The following is a 17,380-nucleotide window of genomic DNA, read 5'->3' on the forward strand; positions in this document are numbered from 1 at the left end:
TTGTGGCGGAGTGTCGGGATGCGGCGCTCCACAAAGGCTGTTTGTTCAACCAACAATGTTTTATGTATGTGGTTAGTCTTTCATCAGCACACTCAGTATTCAATTTACATACTGTCTACTGATCCGGCACTGAATGTTAAGCTGTTTATGCTCTCTCAGCCACTTTATTCTGACACCAAGATGTGTGTGGAAGTCTTTGCGTATATGTGTGTGTGTCTTAGACAGATTGCTTTGCCCCCTCCGCCCCCTCCCCTGTGGTTGTGCAGTATTGTGTTCTGGTAGTAATGATGGGTTCTGTGCCTCCCAGTCTCCCTCCCAGCAGGACACACACATAAAAGGGTCTTTCTCAGGGCAGCCATGCCGTGTGTCTATGTGTTGTCTTTTTGTGATTGTGTGTGTATGGGTGTGTGCATATGTGCACATCTTTGTGTGATTCTAAGAACATCATTTTCGGTGGTGCATGCTGATTGTGCCTCATACTGTGCGCGTGTCCAACCCATCAAGGTTCACATTGGAACGCTCGCTCTCTGTCTCTGCCTCTATCTCTCTCACTCTCTCCTTTGCGCCCACCTCTCCCTTTTTCCATCTATCTTTCCGTTCCCCTATTTCTCCTCCCCGTATGACATTTCTGCTGTCCTCAGACAACTTCTCTGCACTTCCCCCTTGTGCGTATCAGCTATTGGATTTTACCAGGGGAGCCTCTCCTTTTTGCTATTGCAAATCGAAGCAGCCGCACTTCAGAAAATAACAGTTCCTCTTGGAGAAAACTTTGGGTTCCGCACAACCTGTCTGCACATAATGAATAAAAACAAGCTTAGAACGAGTGCCAGCGTCTTGGCTGAAGAGCATCCAGTCTGATACAAAAGAAAAAGAAACAGAGAAGATGGAGCAGAGTTGAAGTAACATGTGCTTCTGTTGGCAAGATATTTGGTCCACGGTGTTCTCTGACCTGTTTGTGGGCTTTAACACCATGGAGCAGTATAAACAAACTCTGGTGCAGTTTGCTGTGCCTGTTTGGTTCAGTTGGCTGCTGTTAAAGCTTTAAATTGAATTGATGTGGACCAAAGAACCAGGGTTAGGGGTCAGGGTAATTCTGCTTACAGTCAAACTATGTGGTGTGAAAGCCGGAGAGACAGAGCAAATGCAGGATTCTGAGATAGCATGGAGCTCTAGCACACCATGGATTTGTATCTAAATTGATATTAAATTAATACAATCTGTTTCTAAACTTTCCCCTAAGCCTGATTTATTCTGAAGATTATATTACAGTAGCCTACTACAACCCATTTTCACATTCTGGAAAAGAGGCATCAGGAAGAAACATGTTTATTCCAGTGAAGTCCTGGAACCCTCATTCAGAGTGCCATTAAAATTTCTAATAAAGCAAACAACTTCAAATCCAGCCCTGGAACTCTGAGTCTTTCTCAGCACTGTGTCGTGTGGCTCAAGGATGGTTCAACTGTGATATTACTGTTTATTTAACAAACAGCATTTTCTACATGTTTGCAGGCTGAATGGCTCGAGGTTCGTTCAGATACGTCTGCAATAACAGCGAGACAGAGACAGGATTTTTCTGACAGCAGCTAGAAAAATGACTTTACAAGAGACTGTTGATGAATTTTATGGATATGGACAAAACCAAGTTATGATACCTGCTTAGACAGACCTCAGAAAAAAATAAGAAAAAACAATCTGCAGAATTTCTGCAGAGGAAAATGTATATGACAACTGACAGTTACCACAATTTGGCTCCATCGATGTACTGTAGCACTGATGTTGCTGGGTGACAGGATAAGAAAAACTGTCACTGAATGATTTACACTTCTCGGTTCATTTGGAGTAACACACACATGAAGTGAATCAAAATTAAAAGTCAATGTATAATTTTCTTCTGAAAATCTCTTTGTGTTGACTGCATGAGATCTTTTGATTGACATCAAAAAGGACCAACCGCTGCTTTGACATTATGACATTATGCCATAATAGAGCAGTGACGTCTTACATACAGAAGTCTTGCTGTTAGATTAAAGCGAGCTGCAGCCACAGACTGACTGCTCTAACTCCCTTTCTTTCTGTTTTCTGAGCCTGTCCATTGTTGGCATTATGCTGCAATTGGTAAATGAGCAAAATCAATGCTGTGAATGACAGTTAATCTCCCAGAAAGGCCAGCCTCATTCATATAGAGATGTTTTAAGATGAAGCTCAAATGCAATGAAACAAAAATATGAAACTAGAGAAATAAAACAAATGTCTTTCAACATATGTAGTCATTTGGCTGAACGGGCAGCTGCACCACCTGGAGTCCTCCTGTGCATGTGCTGACGACAGTGAGTGAGTGACAGAGGCGACATGAACAGAACTGTTCCTCGGGTTACTGTAACTGCTTCTAATGGAGATGAACAATTACAAAACCACTTAAAACAACAATCAGAACATTTCCCTCAGCAGAAAACATAAAAATGATTTCTAATCCAATCTAATCACCAAATAGCTCACTGCCACAATGTGCAGCATGTGTTAGCCTACTGTTAAGGTACTCAGCGAGGCTATTACACTATGAAACCATTTACAGCGTAGTCACACAAACAATGCTGGAGTTGTTGGGATAAATCCTTCCCTCACCAAGTGCAAAATAACAACCAGAAATCATAAATCCTCCAGTGAAACTAAAGTAAGAACTTCTCCAACTGTTCAGTGTTGTTTTGTACGTACTGAAGTGACCCTGTTTTCTTTGTCACCTTTGGGTGTGTCAGAGATTGTTTTTAAAGTAATTTCAGTGTGCATTAATCATCTCAGGAGTTGCAGAAACATTATATTAACGTGTGCAACACAAGTGAACCGAGGTGTGATTGAGTCAGACGATATCTGCTTACACTGCTAACAGCACAGATAAACCAGATAGACAGTAAATATTTGACTCTAAATAACTACAGTATATGAAACATGTTAAGAATATGTTACAACAGCCACCCCTGGTCAAAACATTCTGCTGCAACAACTGCTTTGAAATATAAATTTAGAATTAAAAATTGCTCCTTATATTATTTTATGCTGTTGCAGGGGTTTACTAATTTTACATTACTACATAAACACAGTTTTTCATGAGTTTCACAGATTCAGGTTCTTCTACGTGCTTTAAAGGGGGGAGGGGGAGGCGAGGGGTATACAGTTTGTAATCATTTTGTGTTATTCTGCTCTCAGATCTCATGAGAAATTCCAGTTTTAGTTTAGTTTAGTTTTTAGTTTTAGTTATTTCGCCTTTTTAAAAAATGTATGATACTGATACAAACTGTCATATTTGAATTTGATAAGATTCCCGGTCACATCAAGATCACTGGCAACAAATTCAATCATCACCAGTGAAATTGGTTTTGATTAGTGGAATTGCTGTGAGGGGCATTGATCAGCCGTCTTGACACGTGTTGACCTTTGAGGGAGAACAAATCCAAAATGGAGGACGCTAATATAGTTTATTACATATTGTGCTGTTAGTAACCAAGCTAAGCTAACAAGAAAATGAGTTCTGCTTACTTCTGTTAGCAGCTCGTTTCAGCTTCATTATTTCCTCATTAAAGTGGAAATAGACAATATTTTTGCTGTAACTTACTATGAAGTAAATGTGTTATGGCCATCCAATAATAACACCATCTGTGTTTAGATCTGTGGATAATGGAGCCACACCTCCGGTCTGGGCTGGGCTCCGGTCTGTGATTGATATTTTGGCCGGCTGCTGTGAATAAATGTCAGTGTCAATGTTTGTGAATGAGGAATGATAGACAGTAACACAGCCCAGCTGATTATCAGAGCAACACTGTTCCAAATAAAACGTCACTCAGTTTCATCGAATCAGTTATCTGTTTCAAATAATTCTTTACTTCCACCCTCGAGCTCGAACGATAAATGGGAATTCTGTGTTGTGAATACTGAATCAGAAAAAGAAAAGGATGAAACATGGCTTTATTTTCAGTTTTTTGGTTTAAATTAGCCAAATAATTTAATAATTTATCACTCCATTTTTCAGCTCACATCCATTTTCACCCTTTTTTTTCATCAATTGATTTTTATTACTTCATACTTGGTTAAGTTAAAAAGTTTCCACTTGAATACATTTTTATTGATCCAAATGGCAGCACGGTGGTGCAGTTAGCATGGATGGTGGTGATGAACAGAATGCCAAAACAGTGCAGGGGAATCCAAGCATCTTCTGGCACTAGCCTAGCTGAGTTACTAAGTTAGGATTTACCTCACCAGCTGCACCCTAGCCCTGGGAACTACATCACCAAGTGCACTTGATATGAAGTGTTGGGTTCTTATAGCATGAAGCTTTAAAGAACTCTGACCTTTGACACCTCCATCTTTCCTTGTCGATCTTAAACACATCTCCCTCCACTTCCTTTCTCTCTCTTAGGTGTGTTGCCAGCCTCAGCACCCATCTTCCCTTTCCCTCCCTCCCCCACCGACTGCGTTGAAGCTCATCGTGTGTGCTCCACCGATCTTCGATGTGAGGCGTTGTACCGGGGCTTGGAGCTGTGTGCGGCCGACGCAGCGGTGTCCCCGCTCGGGGAGCAGGCGGCTGCCGAGTGCCTGGAGAGACAGGACGCTCTGCTGGCCAAGCACCCGTCACTGTTGTCCTGCAAATGCCAGCGCGGCTTCCGGAAGGAGGAGCAGTGTCTGCGCATATATTGGAGGGTTCGCCTGCTGCCAGGTGAGTCACGCCTCTGTTGAGGCTGGGTAATGGGGGACATGCATGCAAGTAAACAGCAGGTAGACACAGTTAGAGACTAGCTGGTTAACACCTAAAGAGACAAGTATTACCCTCAGGATTGGTGGACACCAAACAGACCTAAAGGAAGGTGAATGTTGGACACACAATGCTAACATGTAAACTTTAAGGACAAAACATTGATTCTGAAATTGCCCATGTGGTCACAGTGCCTGCAGTTTACCAGAAGTTTAAATTTTACTTTAAACTTGCTTATTTCCTTTTCTATTAATTGTCAAAAAAAAAAAAAAAAAAAAAAATCACATATAAAATACCAAAACCAAGAATCTTCCTGTCAGTACTTTCTGATTTCTCGACCCTGTCTGTGGCTGTCAGCTCCAAACAAAAAGGCCTGGTAATTAAAAACTTTGCCTAGACACTAGAAAATAGTGCATTTGTTTGTTTGTGATTCGTCCACATTTGCTGCTCTGGTGAGTATTCTGGCAGTGGACGGTGTATGTGGGGTTGAGTCAAAATAAACCACAGCGCATGTGTTCATGGTAATGATGGAACATGTCAGCCAGTCAACAGTGAAGTTCACTGACAGAGAATAGACTTTTGTCTGTTTTAAAATACTTATTTATTCCTGCTTTTGTTATTTTCATTTTTTATTGACAATCAGAAAAACAGATTATAATGCCTGTAACGCTCTACAAGATGACTGTAGTGCCTTATATAGAAAAGCAATATGCACAGGTGTACATGTCATGAGGTGCGTCAGAAGTGTGCGTCACCATTTTCAGATGAAGACAGATGACTGTGAGGTCATGATATCATAATCATATAAACTATTGATAAAACCATAACCCTAAATGTGAGTGGAGAGTTATATAATTGTATCTCGTTTGTTGTCAGATTTGCAAATGTGTAAAAACATCTTGATTTCTGTGTTCGGATTTGAAAGCATATTGAAGTTGGAGAACATCCGAGGACAACTAGAAAACATTTTCTCCATAGAATATCATCCAGTGTCACCAAACTCAGCCAGTAAAGTGAGAAAGTAGTAGTTCTGTACAGTAATATACACATTCTTCTTAGTGCCCCATATCATTATTTTAGAAGCTACCATAACTGTCAAATGGAAACCTTTGCCATACACATTTCCTGATCTTCCTATGTTCACATTGATAGAATTATTTACACATTTACAGATTGGTCTACATAGACTTATAAATACGTCTATGTAGACATTTGCAGATCTATGTATCTAGATTTAGAAAAACAAACTGCAGTCATGGCTATAGCAGCACTGAACAGGCAGTGTAGTTTGATGCTTAAAAATAAATTCATGTTTATGTGAGACTTTCTAAGAACGTCTGTACTGTTTATTCCATAACCCTCATCAGCGTGTCATAATCAAATCAATTTTTCAAATCAATTTTATTTGTATAGCCCAAAGTCACAAAGTACATTTGCCTCAGAGGGCTTTACAATCTGTACAGGGAGTGACACCCTCTGTCCTTAGACCCTCGGTTCGAGTGAGGAAAAACTTGCCCACAAAAACCCTTTTAACAGGGAAAAAAATGTGGAAGAAACCTCAGGAAGAGCCACAGAGGAGGGATCCCTCTCCCAGGACGGACAGACGTGCAATGGATGTCACGTGTACAGGACAAATCAACACAAACATATTGTACAATGACTGATAAAATGACAATGAATTATAATGAATGATAAAAATGATTACAGTAATAGATATGGTAGTAATAATGACAGTAATAATATATGTAGTGGGCGTCATGCAGGATCACAGCAGCAGCCACGATCCACGAGAACCTGCTGGACGACAGAGCACAGAAACTCCGGGGAAGTTTGGTTAGTAACATGCATTAATGAGACATGTCCACAGATGGAGAGATATGGAGAGATATGGAGAGATATAGAGATATAGATATATATATATATAGAGAGAGTGAGATATAGAGATATATATAGAGGTATATATAATATATATATTATATATTATATAATATATATATATATATATATAGAGGAGAGAGAGGAGAGAGAGAGAGAGAGAGAGATAGATATGAAGAGAGAGAGAGAGAGATAGGAGAGAGAGAGAGAGAGGAGAGAGAGAGAGAGAGAGAGTTTTCGGTAAGGGAGATGTGTGCATCTTCAACCAATACCGTGCCTGGCTAGGCATAACCCTCGGTGGGGTCCCCCGGCAGTGTACTCTATGCAGCATAACTAAGGGATGACCTGAGCCAGCCCTAACTATAGGCTTTATCAAAAAGGAAAGTCTTAAGTCTATTCTTAAAGGTGTGACCGTGTCTGCCTCCCGAACCCGAAAGGTGTTTGTTCCACAGAAGAGGAGCCTGATAGCTGAAAGCTCTGGCTCCCAATCTACTTTTGGAAACAAGGAACCACAAGGAACCCAGCGTCCTGAGAGCGCAGTGTTCTAGAGGGGTAATAAGGTATTATGAGCTCTTTTAGATAAGATGGTGCCTGACCATGAAGAGCTTTGTAAGTAAGGAGAAGAATTTTAAATTCTATTCTAGATTTAATAGGTAGCCAATGCAAGGAAGGCAAAATGGGAGAGATGAGATCTCTGATCTTGGTTCCTGTCAGAACACGTGCAGCAGCATTCTGAATTAACTGCAAAGTTCTAAGAGACTTATTGGAGCAGCCTGATAACAAAGAGTTACAATAGTCCAGCCTTGAAGTAACAAATGCGTGGACTAGTTTTTCTGCATCCGCCTGAGAGACAATGCGTCTGATTTTAGCGATGTTACGTAGGTGGAAGAATGCAGTCCTCGAAATTTGTTTTATGTGGACGTTAAAGGACAAATCCTGATCAAAAACAACTCCAAGATTCTTTACAGTGGAGCTGGAGGCCAGGGTGATCCCATCTAAAGTAACTAAGTCTCTAGAAAGAGAGTTTCTGAGGTGTTTGGGTCCAATTACAAGAACTTCAGTTTTGTCTGAATTTAACATCAAAAAATTGTAGGTCATCCAACTTTTTATATCCTTAAGGCATGCTTGGAGTTTAGTTAACTGATTGGTTGCATCAGGCTTGATCGATAAATATAATTGGGTGTCGTCAGCATAACAATGAAAATTGATAGAGTGATTCCTAATAATGTTCCCTAAAGGAAGCATATATAAACTGAATAGAAGTGGTCCAAGTACAGAACCTTGTGGGACTCCATGACAAACTTTGGTCTGCATGGAGGATTCATCATTGACGTGAACAAACTGAGATCGATCTAAAAAGTACGATTTAAACCAGCTTAGGGCGGTTCCTTTGATGCCAATTCGATGTTCCAGTCTCTGTAAAAGAATTTGATGGTCAATGGTGTCAAATGCAGCACTAAGATCTAACAGGACAAGTACAGAGATGAGTCCTTTGTCTGATGCCATTAGGAGGTCATTTGTAACTTTGACTAATGCGGTCTCTGTGCTATGATGCACTCTAAATCCTGACTGGAAATCCTCAAATAGACTATTGTTATGGAGAAAGTCACACAGCTGATTAGCTACAGCTTTCTCAAGTATCTTAGACAGAAAGGGAAGGTTTGATATCGGTCTGTAGTTGGCTAAGACCTCTGGGTCTAGAGTGGGCTTTTTAAGAAGAGGTTTAATTACAGCTACCTTAAAGGACTGTGGTACATATCCTGATAATAAAGACAGATTAATCATATCCAATAACGAATTGCTAACTACAGGTAAAACATCCTTGAGCAACCTGGTTGGGATGGAGTCTAAGAGACAGGATGACGGCTTAGCTGCAGAAATGATTAAAGTTATTTGATGAAGGTCGATGGGGGAAAAACAGTCTAAATACATAACAGGTTTTACAGCTGTTTCAAAACTTGCTGTATCAGAATGCAGATCAATGCCTGTTGAGGGCAAGAGGTGATGGATTTTGTCTCTAATAGTTATAATCTTATCATTAAAGAAGCTCATGAAGTCATTGCTACTTAGACCTAAAGGAATAGATGGTTCAGTAGAGCTGTGATTCTCTGTTAGCCTGGCTACAGTGCTGAAGAGAAACCTGTGGTTGTTCTTATTCTCCTCAATTAAAGAAGAGTAATAGGCTGCTCTGGCATTACGGAGAGCCTTCCTGTATGTTTTGAGATTATCTTGCCAGGCTAGATGAAATTCTTCCAGTTTAGTGGCGCGCCATTTGCGTTCAGATTTACGTGCCTCTTGCTTTAATTTACGAGTCTGCTGGCTATACCATGGTGCTAGCCTTCTTTGTTTAATTATCTTCTTTTTCAGAGGTGCAATAGAGTCTAGAGTTGTCCGTAATGAGCCTGTAATACTATCAACAAGATGGTCTATTTGTGGGTGGCTAAAGGAAGTAGACAAGTCCTCTGTTACAGTTAGACATGGCATTTGATTCAATGCTGAAGGAATCACTTCCTTAAATTTGGCTACAGCACTATCAGATAAACATCTGCTGTAGAAGCTTCTACACAAAGGCTTATAGTCCGGTAGTATGAACTCAAAGGTTATTAAAAAATGGTCAGACAGAAGAGGATTCTGTGGGAAGACTATTATATTATCAATTTCAATGCCATATGAAAGAACAAGATCAAGAGTGTGGTTCAGACAATGAGTCGGTTTATTTACACTTTGACAAAAGCCAATTGAGTCTAATAGAGAGATAAACGCAGTACTAAGACTATCATTGTGGTTGTCCACATGAATGTTAAAATCACCTACAATAATTACTTTATCTGTTTTAAGGATCAAGCCTGATGCAAATTCTGCAAATTCAGATAAAAATTCAGAATAAGGACCTGGAGCTCGAAATACTGTAACAAATAAAATTGGCTGCAAAGTTTTCCAGGTTGGGTGAGTGAGGCTAAGGACAAGACTTTCAAATGAATTATAATTTAGTTTAGGTTTGGGATTTATTAATAGACTTGAGTCAAATATGGCTCCAACTCCACCACCTCGACCAGTACTTCTAGGAACATGAGTATTATAATGACTCGGAGGAGTGGATTCATTTAAGCTAACATATTCATCCTCCTGCAGCCAGGTTTCAGTGAGGCAAAACAAATCAATATCATAGTCAGATATTAATTCATTGACTAAGACAGCTTTAGATGACAAAGACCTGATATTCAATAGTCCACATTTAATTCTCTTATTTTGGACTGTTGGAGATGTTGATTTAATTTGTATTAAGTTTTTATGATGAACTCCTCTTCTGTTTGTTTTATCTTTAAATAATGTAGGTGGACGGGGGACAGACACAGTCTCTATACTAAAGGACTGGGTGGGCAACTGCTCTAATGGAGGCGCAGAGAAGCGTGTAAGACTGCAGCTCTGCTTCCTGGTCTCAACTCTGGGTTGTCGACATGATTTTGGTCAGCTAATAAACTTGGCCATATTTCTAGATATGAGAGCTGCTCCATCCAAAGTGGGATGGATGCCGTCTCTCCCAATCAGACCAGGTTTTCCCCAGAAAGGTGTCCAATTGTCTATGAAGCCCACATCGTTTGCTGGACACCACCTCGACAGCCAGCGGTGAAATGACGACATGCGGCTAAACATGTCATCACTGGTCACATTGGGGAGGGGACCAGAGAAAACTACGGAGTCCGACATCGTTTTGGCGTATTCACACACCGATGAAACATTAATTTTAGTGACCTCCGATTGGCGTAACCGGGTGTCATTACCGCCGACGTGAATAACAATCTTACTGTATTTACGCTTATCCTTAGCCAGCAGTTTCAAAAAAGACTCGATGTCGCCCGCTCTGGCCCCGGGGATGCATTTAACTATGGCCCCCGGTGTCGCTAACTCCACGTTTCTGACTATGGAGCTGCCAATGACCAGAGTTGGCCTCTCAGCGGGTGTGTCGCTGAGTGGGGAAAATCTGTTTGAAACATGGAGCGGTTGGTGGTGTACCGTGGGCTTCAGTTTGGGGCTATGCCTCCTTCGAACAGTCACCCAGCCTCCCGGCTGCTCGGGAACTACCGGGGGACGGCTAGCTGAAGCTACCTGTGGCTGTACCGCACCGGCTACAGGGGACTGGCTAACTATCTGAGCTACTGACTGTTCGGTGGTGCGGTACCGTGCCTCTAACTCACTGACCCTCGCCTCTGTTGTGGTGATTCAAACCACCCCGAATTCTCTAGACCTGATGTAGAGCAGAGAGATATTGAGTTTAAAGAAGACAAAGACAAGTACTCCAGTTTCACCTGTTGCAAGAGGGAGAACACAGCTCTCAGTTCTTACAGACCCCGCGATCTGCACACCTTCACGCCCTGCTGAGTTCTGAGCTCTCTCTGGCTCCAGCTAGTTTTATTAAATCACACAAACGGTTACATATTTGTTATTATCTTCATACAGGGTAGTCTGCTGAGTTCAGCCGATGCCCGGGTGTGTGTGTGTGCTCTTTTCTTGGACCATCGTGTCCTTGGGTACACTCTGTGCCTAGATTCAGATGCCTTGTAACAGTTTCTAGTTGTGCTCACACACATACCTCAGGCGTGGGATTGCACTCAGACACAAACTGTAATCTGCAAAAACACTCTGCTGGTTATACAACATTCTTAAAAGCAATAGTTCAACATAATCACACAGTTTAATATTCTTAAATGATTATTAGGCACTTCAGATAATATAATCCACAATAGTAAGATGTTCTGTGTCTGCTTTCAGTTCTAACAAAGGGGAGTCTCCTATTTCTCTGCTTATCTGCTCGTCTCTCTCTCTGTGTGTAGGCCTTGAACCTGCAACTCCTGCAAAACACTTATACTAGTTACACAACACTCAAAAGCAATATACTCTGTGTGACCTTATACTTACCCAGATACATTTAACACACATCTATTTTAATTCAAACATTATTATACATTTCCACACCTCCAAAGCTACAAATAAACTACATTTATTACAAGTACCGTTATCACTAAAGGAGGACGAGGAGTAACTGAACATGTGGCACACAGGACAGGAGAGAGCAGGAGAGGAGAGAGACGCCATTGCTATAGCTAGGCTAGTTAGTGTGGCTAACAGAAACTGGAGAAACTATCAGATTGTAGTTACTAGAGTTCAGAGAGCTGTTTATGCACAGACAGAACAAGTCAAAGAGTAGTGCAGAGATAAGTAGATAGTCGCTGATGTGAGAAATATACGGAAATCTGTTCAGGTGAGCAGAGCAGAGAGCACCGTGGCAACAACACAGATACCGGAAGTGACACAATACGTTACCGTAAAGCACGCAGAGGAGTCCCAAATCCCAAACCATCGTCATGTGGAAGTGTGGTCCAGTCACACACACACACAGACACAGACACACACACGCGCGCGCGCGCACACACACACACACACAGTGCTGGTGTGATGTGTGCATCAGTAAGTGAGCTAACACTAGCCAGCGGACTCCTCCTCCCCTGTGGCCTATTAGTCAGCGGAGCATTAGTGTAATTACACACTCTTCAGTTCCTAACGCTGCTAGGCTGCTCTAGCGTGTCATTACCATAAATATATAGCCTAGAATAGGATTTACATACATAAACACTTTACATGCCATTACATTCTTGATTGAGTTTGTACTTTGGAGTGTGTTTAAATCATTTGTAGGAACAAACGACTCGTCCACTAGTCAATCAAGGCTCTGCTAAAAGGTTTCACAATTGGACAAAAGCTGTCTTTAATAACGCGATGTGACTTTGGGTTTGCCCTCCTATATTCCTTTTCTCATCCTCATTTGGCCACACTGATGAGATTTAAATGGCAGGAGGGATTGCAGCGCGGGCTTACACAGGTTGTTTTTCTAATGTTGTGGTGCTTGGAAATAAAGCAGCCTCCAATAAGAATTACAAAAATTAGATCAACAACAACATCAGATTCAGTTATCTCCATAGCCCATGTCTTTTGAATGTAGGTGAAATAAATAGTTTTGCAATTTGGTAAATGTATATTTGTTTATTTATGTCCTCCTGGAGAGAAAGATGACTGGTGCAGTCTCACATCTGTGTGTCAAGAAAATAAATGCTTACTCCTCATGACTCCTTCTAGAATAACAAATCGTAGTTTCACATCTCTGCTTGCGTCTGTCTGTTTTAATCAAACAAACTGATAAATAATGTGTTAATTAGTGAGCTTTAGAAGTGTTGATCATATTTTGGAATGTTAGAGCAAGGCTTGATGTTTTTCACTGCTTCCAGGCTTTATGCAAAACAAGGTTAACTGTATCTTGACTTCAGCTCCATACTTACTGCAAGAGATTAATATCAATCTTCACATATCTCGGTAAGCAAAGTGAATTTCACAAATGATGGAGCTTCTTTTTTAATGAGAAATGAAACAAACTGAAGAACAATATTTCAATTCAATTCAATTTCAATTCAATTTTATTTATATAGTGCCATATCATAACAAAAGTTATGTACTCTTTATAATATTATTTACAGAGTTCCACCATGAGCAAGAACTTGGCAACGGTGGCGAGGAAAAACCTCCTTTAACAGGCAGAAACCTCGAGCAGACCCAAGCTCATTGGACCCAAGTCATCCACCACGACCGGTTGAGTTAAAGATAGAGAGGGGCAGAGAGAGACTGTAGTTATTACACACTTTTATGTTAGCAATGAGCAAAGCTTAAATAATTACTATCCACACACACACACACACACACACACACACACACACACACACACACACACACACACACACACACACACACACACACACACACACTTCAAACAGGTTTGACAGCAGAAACACATGCTATGCTATGATAAAACTGTCCACTGTCTTGTAAGTAACATTTAAATAATGAGCATAAATGTTACCAAAGATTAATTACATAGCCCATCTGGACAACTCGAGTGGCTCTTATCAGATGCGAGGCGCTGCAGGTGACTGATCTCAGAGCTGCTAGAGACCTGCTCTGAGACCTACAGTACTCTCAGAACACCGGCTGATGAAGACAAAAATACAGTCGTCATCTGCTCTGAGCATTTTGCTTCATTTGACCTAAACTTACATAGCTTTGTCTATGAAATGAAAGAGACATCCACCAACCCATGTCAGCACCTTAACTGTGGTAGGCTGAGCCAGCTGGACTGTATATATTCAGACATTTATGGACCACAGAGGATAAATCCTAAAGACTTTGGCAGCCCCTTTACTTTTAATTCATTTCCACCATGAGGTTGACATTTTTGGTTTAGAGTAACATGGTGCTGAGACTGTGATAACATGGTATTGATATTGTCTCAACATAGAATCCTATTGAGACATCAGCAGGTCATCAGCAGTTTTCACTTAGCCAGTGAAGTATGTTGACATTTACTAGATAGACCTTTTTCTCAGCAGCCATTTTGACATGAAATAGTAGATGGACACGGTGTGACTAATCACATGAATTAAGGCTAATGTTGTTAGTAACACTTGTGTTTATCTACTATTTCACGTCTGCTGTGCAAAAGGTCTAATGATTGGCATAAAATATGGTACAGACATTAATGGTTCCCAGACAGTGTCTCCTAATGACTTTGATGATCCTTGCTTTATTATTTAATACTAGCAGCAGGTCGAAATGACTTTGAACTAATGACATTCCCATCAGCCTTCAATGCTAGTGACCAAATAATAACATGCTAACAAGCTAAACAATGATGGTTAGCCTAACAAATATTATGCCTGCTAAACATCAGCCAGTTGAAATCGTCTTTCTGAATATGTTAGCATACAGACATTACAATAACAAATCAATTCTGAAAAGAAATACCTATTCCAAAGACATCTCTCTGCCTTCTAGACAATAAATAATAGAGACCACTCTTACTCAAGTCAGTCACAATCACTTAAATTATTTCAAAATTTGAACTGTGTCCATGGTGTTCTAGCACACCTCTAGATTTAGATTTTCACTGCTGCCTTATGTTTCCACCACTGTTTGAAGAGAGAATAGTTCTTGTGGTGTACCACAAGGTTCAATCCTAGGCCCCCTTCTTATCTGTTAGAATAAGAGATATAGCTGTTTTCCTATGATCTGGGCAATATTCACCTGTAAGTGGTTGTTGCCAGCCTTAGAGGCATGAATGTTTTAAGTAATTCATCTTCACAGATCACTCCAGACTAGAATGGTGCCCTCCTTCCATTGCATTTAAGAAAGGTCACCTGAGATTTATTGGTGTTTTTCAGTTACTGTTTTGTTTCGTACCTCTGTGTTTGTCTACATGTTTTATTCTTGTGAACTACTGTAAATTACAGTGTCAATGGTAACAATTGTTTGCCGATGTTTGTGTGTTCCTTTTTTTGATTTGCATTAGCATTAGCTAAGCCCTGCTGTGGTTAGGGGCGTAGCTTCATAGATCTGCTAGCAAATATTAGATTTAGGATTTAGGTTAGGATTTAAAGTTCTGCCATTAGGTGTTACCGTGCAGCTACAGAGCCCACATAGGTGGTGTAGGTGCACACAGATATTGCATGCCTCCTCAAAAAATGTATCTACTCATTGTGGGTACTGCGACTATGGAAGTACTATGTGGAGACCACGATTGTCAAAAAAAAAAAAAAAAAAAAGTTGAAATCCACAGCTGAGCTACAAATCAAAACCTGCACAGGTGATATCTATGTATCCGCATAGATAGTAGAGGATGTCAGACAGTAGTGGTGGTGTGAGTGGGGGTGTGCAATCTCCACTAAGGTAAGAAGGGAGACTCATAGAGGGAAGTACGGAAGCACTTTTTTAAAATGTGCAGAAGGGTGGTTTTACTTCAGGGACCTCGCTGCACTGCAGGGGAAGCGGGGGGAGGCCTTTGTTCTTCTAATTAGCTTTTGTAAAGTAAATGTCAATTGAGTACAGTGAACTGTCAGGAAATACACTAGACAACTTAATTTAGAGACAGAACAGAATCTAGATCACAGAATCATTTACTTTGCACAGAGAGCAGCATGACAGTGAGGCCAGTATAACTGGGTTTGATCTGTTTGTCATTGATTTATGACTTCATTATAAGTTTGGGTGATTTGAACATACTGTATATGTACCTGCGCCGATGACTCATGTTTACACCCATGAACTTCTTATCATTCCAGGATTTTCCACCATGGTCTTATCTCTTTCCTGTGTCACCATCTATGGTTATTTTTACTCTTCTGTGTGTTTACTGACACCTCTATAAAGTGAAATGTTGACTCTTTGTGCAACGACGTATGATAGGAAAATGATGCACTTTAAAAATCTGGATAAAGCTTTCCATTAAAAGAGTAATTAAATATTTTTTTTAAGAGGTGAATGCTTGCTAAATGCCTTGCCTAACCTTTTGATTTCAGAGATAAGTAGTACATCAGGTCAGATAACCGCCAAAACAACTGGTAGCCTTTCCTGTTTTAAATGAAAAACACCTGTTTCAAAGAGATCTCTCTTCTGTGCAATAAATAGTAAAGACAACTCTTACTCAAGTCAGTCACAATTACTTAATTTATTTCAAAATTTGAACTGTGTCCATGGTGTTCTAGCACACTTCAAGATTAAATTCTAGGCCCCCTTCTCCTCTGTTAGAATAAGAGATATAGCTGTTTTCCTATGATTTGGGCAAGATTCACCTGTACTGTAAGTGGTTGTTGCCAGCCTTAGAGGCATAAATGTTTTAAGTCATTCATCTTCACAGATCACTCCAGACTACAGTGGTGCCCTCCTTCTAGTGCATTTAAGAAAGGTCACTTCTGTGCTTGTCTATATGTTTTATTCTTGTGAACTACTGTGAATCACAATGTCAATGGTAACAATCGTTTGCCGATGTCTGTGTGTTCCTTTTTTACCAGGGGAGGATGAGCTGGAAATATCTCCTTATGATGACACAATAATGGATACTCGCATGGCCTCCTTAGTGGCAGGTAAAAGACACACAGTCACTCATGTCGCCTCTGTTATGATTAGGTAGTTTGAGTCAGTGTCTATCACAGCAGTATTAAATGACAGACAGCTGTGTGTTACAGTGAAACAGCTCAATGAATCACTGGGCCTCAGACATGTTAATCAATATGTATCAGTCAATAAAGATACTACGAGTGACCTAGTCTTTTCATTTGCCTCCTCTTCTTCCTGTCTCAGCACAAACATTGTTATTTCATTTTGTTCTCAAATTGTTGATTTGTGAGTTTGTTTTTGGGTTTTCGGGCCAGAGAGGCACAGAAATCTGGTAAGTTCTTTAAGGACAGTGATAAACTGTGGGCCTGATTTAAACCCATGCTGCTACAATGCTGCTACAAAGTGTAATCACTGAAAACCACAGAGCCACCAGGTTGCAGTCAGTCATCACATTATTTGTGCTCCATTTGAAGTGGCCCAAGTATCAAGGCACTTGGGTTCAGCAAATATAGACTGCTGCTGGCCAGATTACCACACAATTTTATGGACATTCAAGGACTCCAGAGGATGATTGTTATTGATTTTTATGACTACCTGATCTTTCTTCAACCATCACTCCAGCAGCTACCTTTGATGAGTGCTTCTTACCTTGGCAGGTGTCTCTCTCCTTTTTTTTTTTTTTTTGAGTTACCTTAAATTTGCTGCAGCGATCATCACATAATCTCAAGAAAATAATTCATGCTGTTTTTCTCCTCCTTCATAAAGTTTCTTGATCTTAATGGTGGTCATTCGGTCAAACTTTGCAATTCCTTTTCTTGTTTTCTTGCC

At 40.5% G+C, this 17,380-nt stretch overlaps 1 protein-coding gene across 1 annotated transcript in view; it reads left to right on the top strand.

Moving 5' to 3' along the window:
• Positions 1–17,380, top strand: part of gfra3 (GDNF family receptor alpha 3) — a 52,055-nt gene that overhangs the window by 14,312 nt on the left and 20,363 nt on the right. Inside the window, exons 2-3 of the mRNA XM_027291057.1 lie at positions 4,409–4,705; positions 16,507–16,578. Of these exons, the coding sequence (XP_027146858.1) occupies positions 4,409–4,705; positions 16,507–16,578 (369 nt within the window). The remainder of the gene's footprint in view (positions 1–4,408; positions 4,706–16,506; positions 16,579–17,380) is intronic.

The sequence above is a fragment of the Larimichthys crocea genome, chromosome XVIII (genome assembly GCF_000972845.2).
Source record: "Larimichthys crocea isolate SSNF chromosome XVIII, L_crocea_2.0, whole genome shotgun sequence".
NCBI classification, from domain to species: domain Eukaryota; kingdom Metazoa; phylum Chordata; class Actinopteri; family Sciaenidae; genus Larimichthys; species Larimichthys crocea.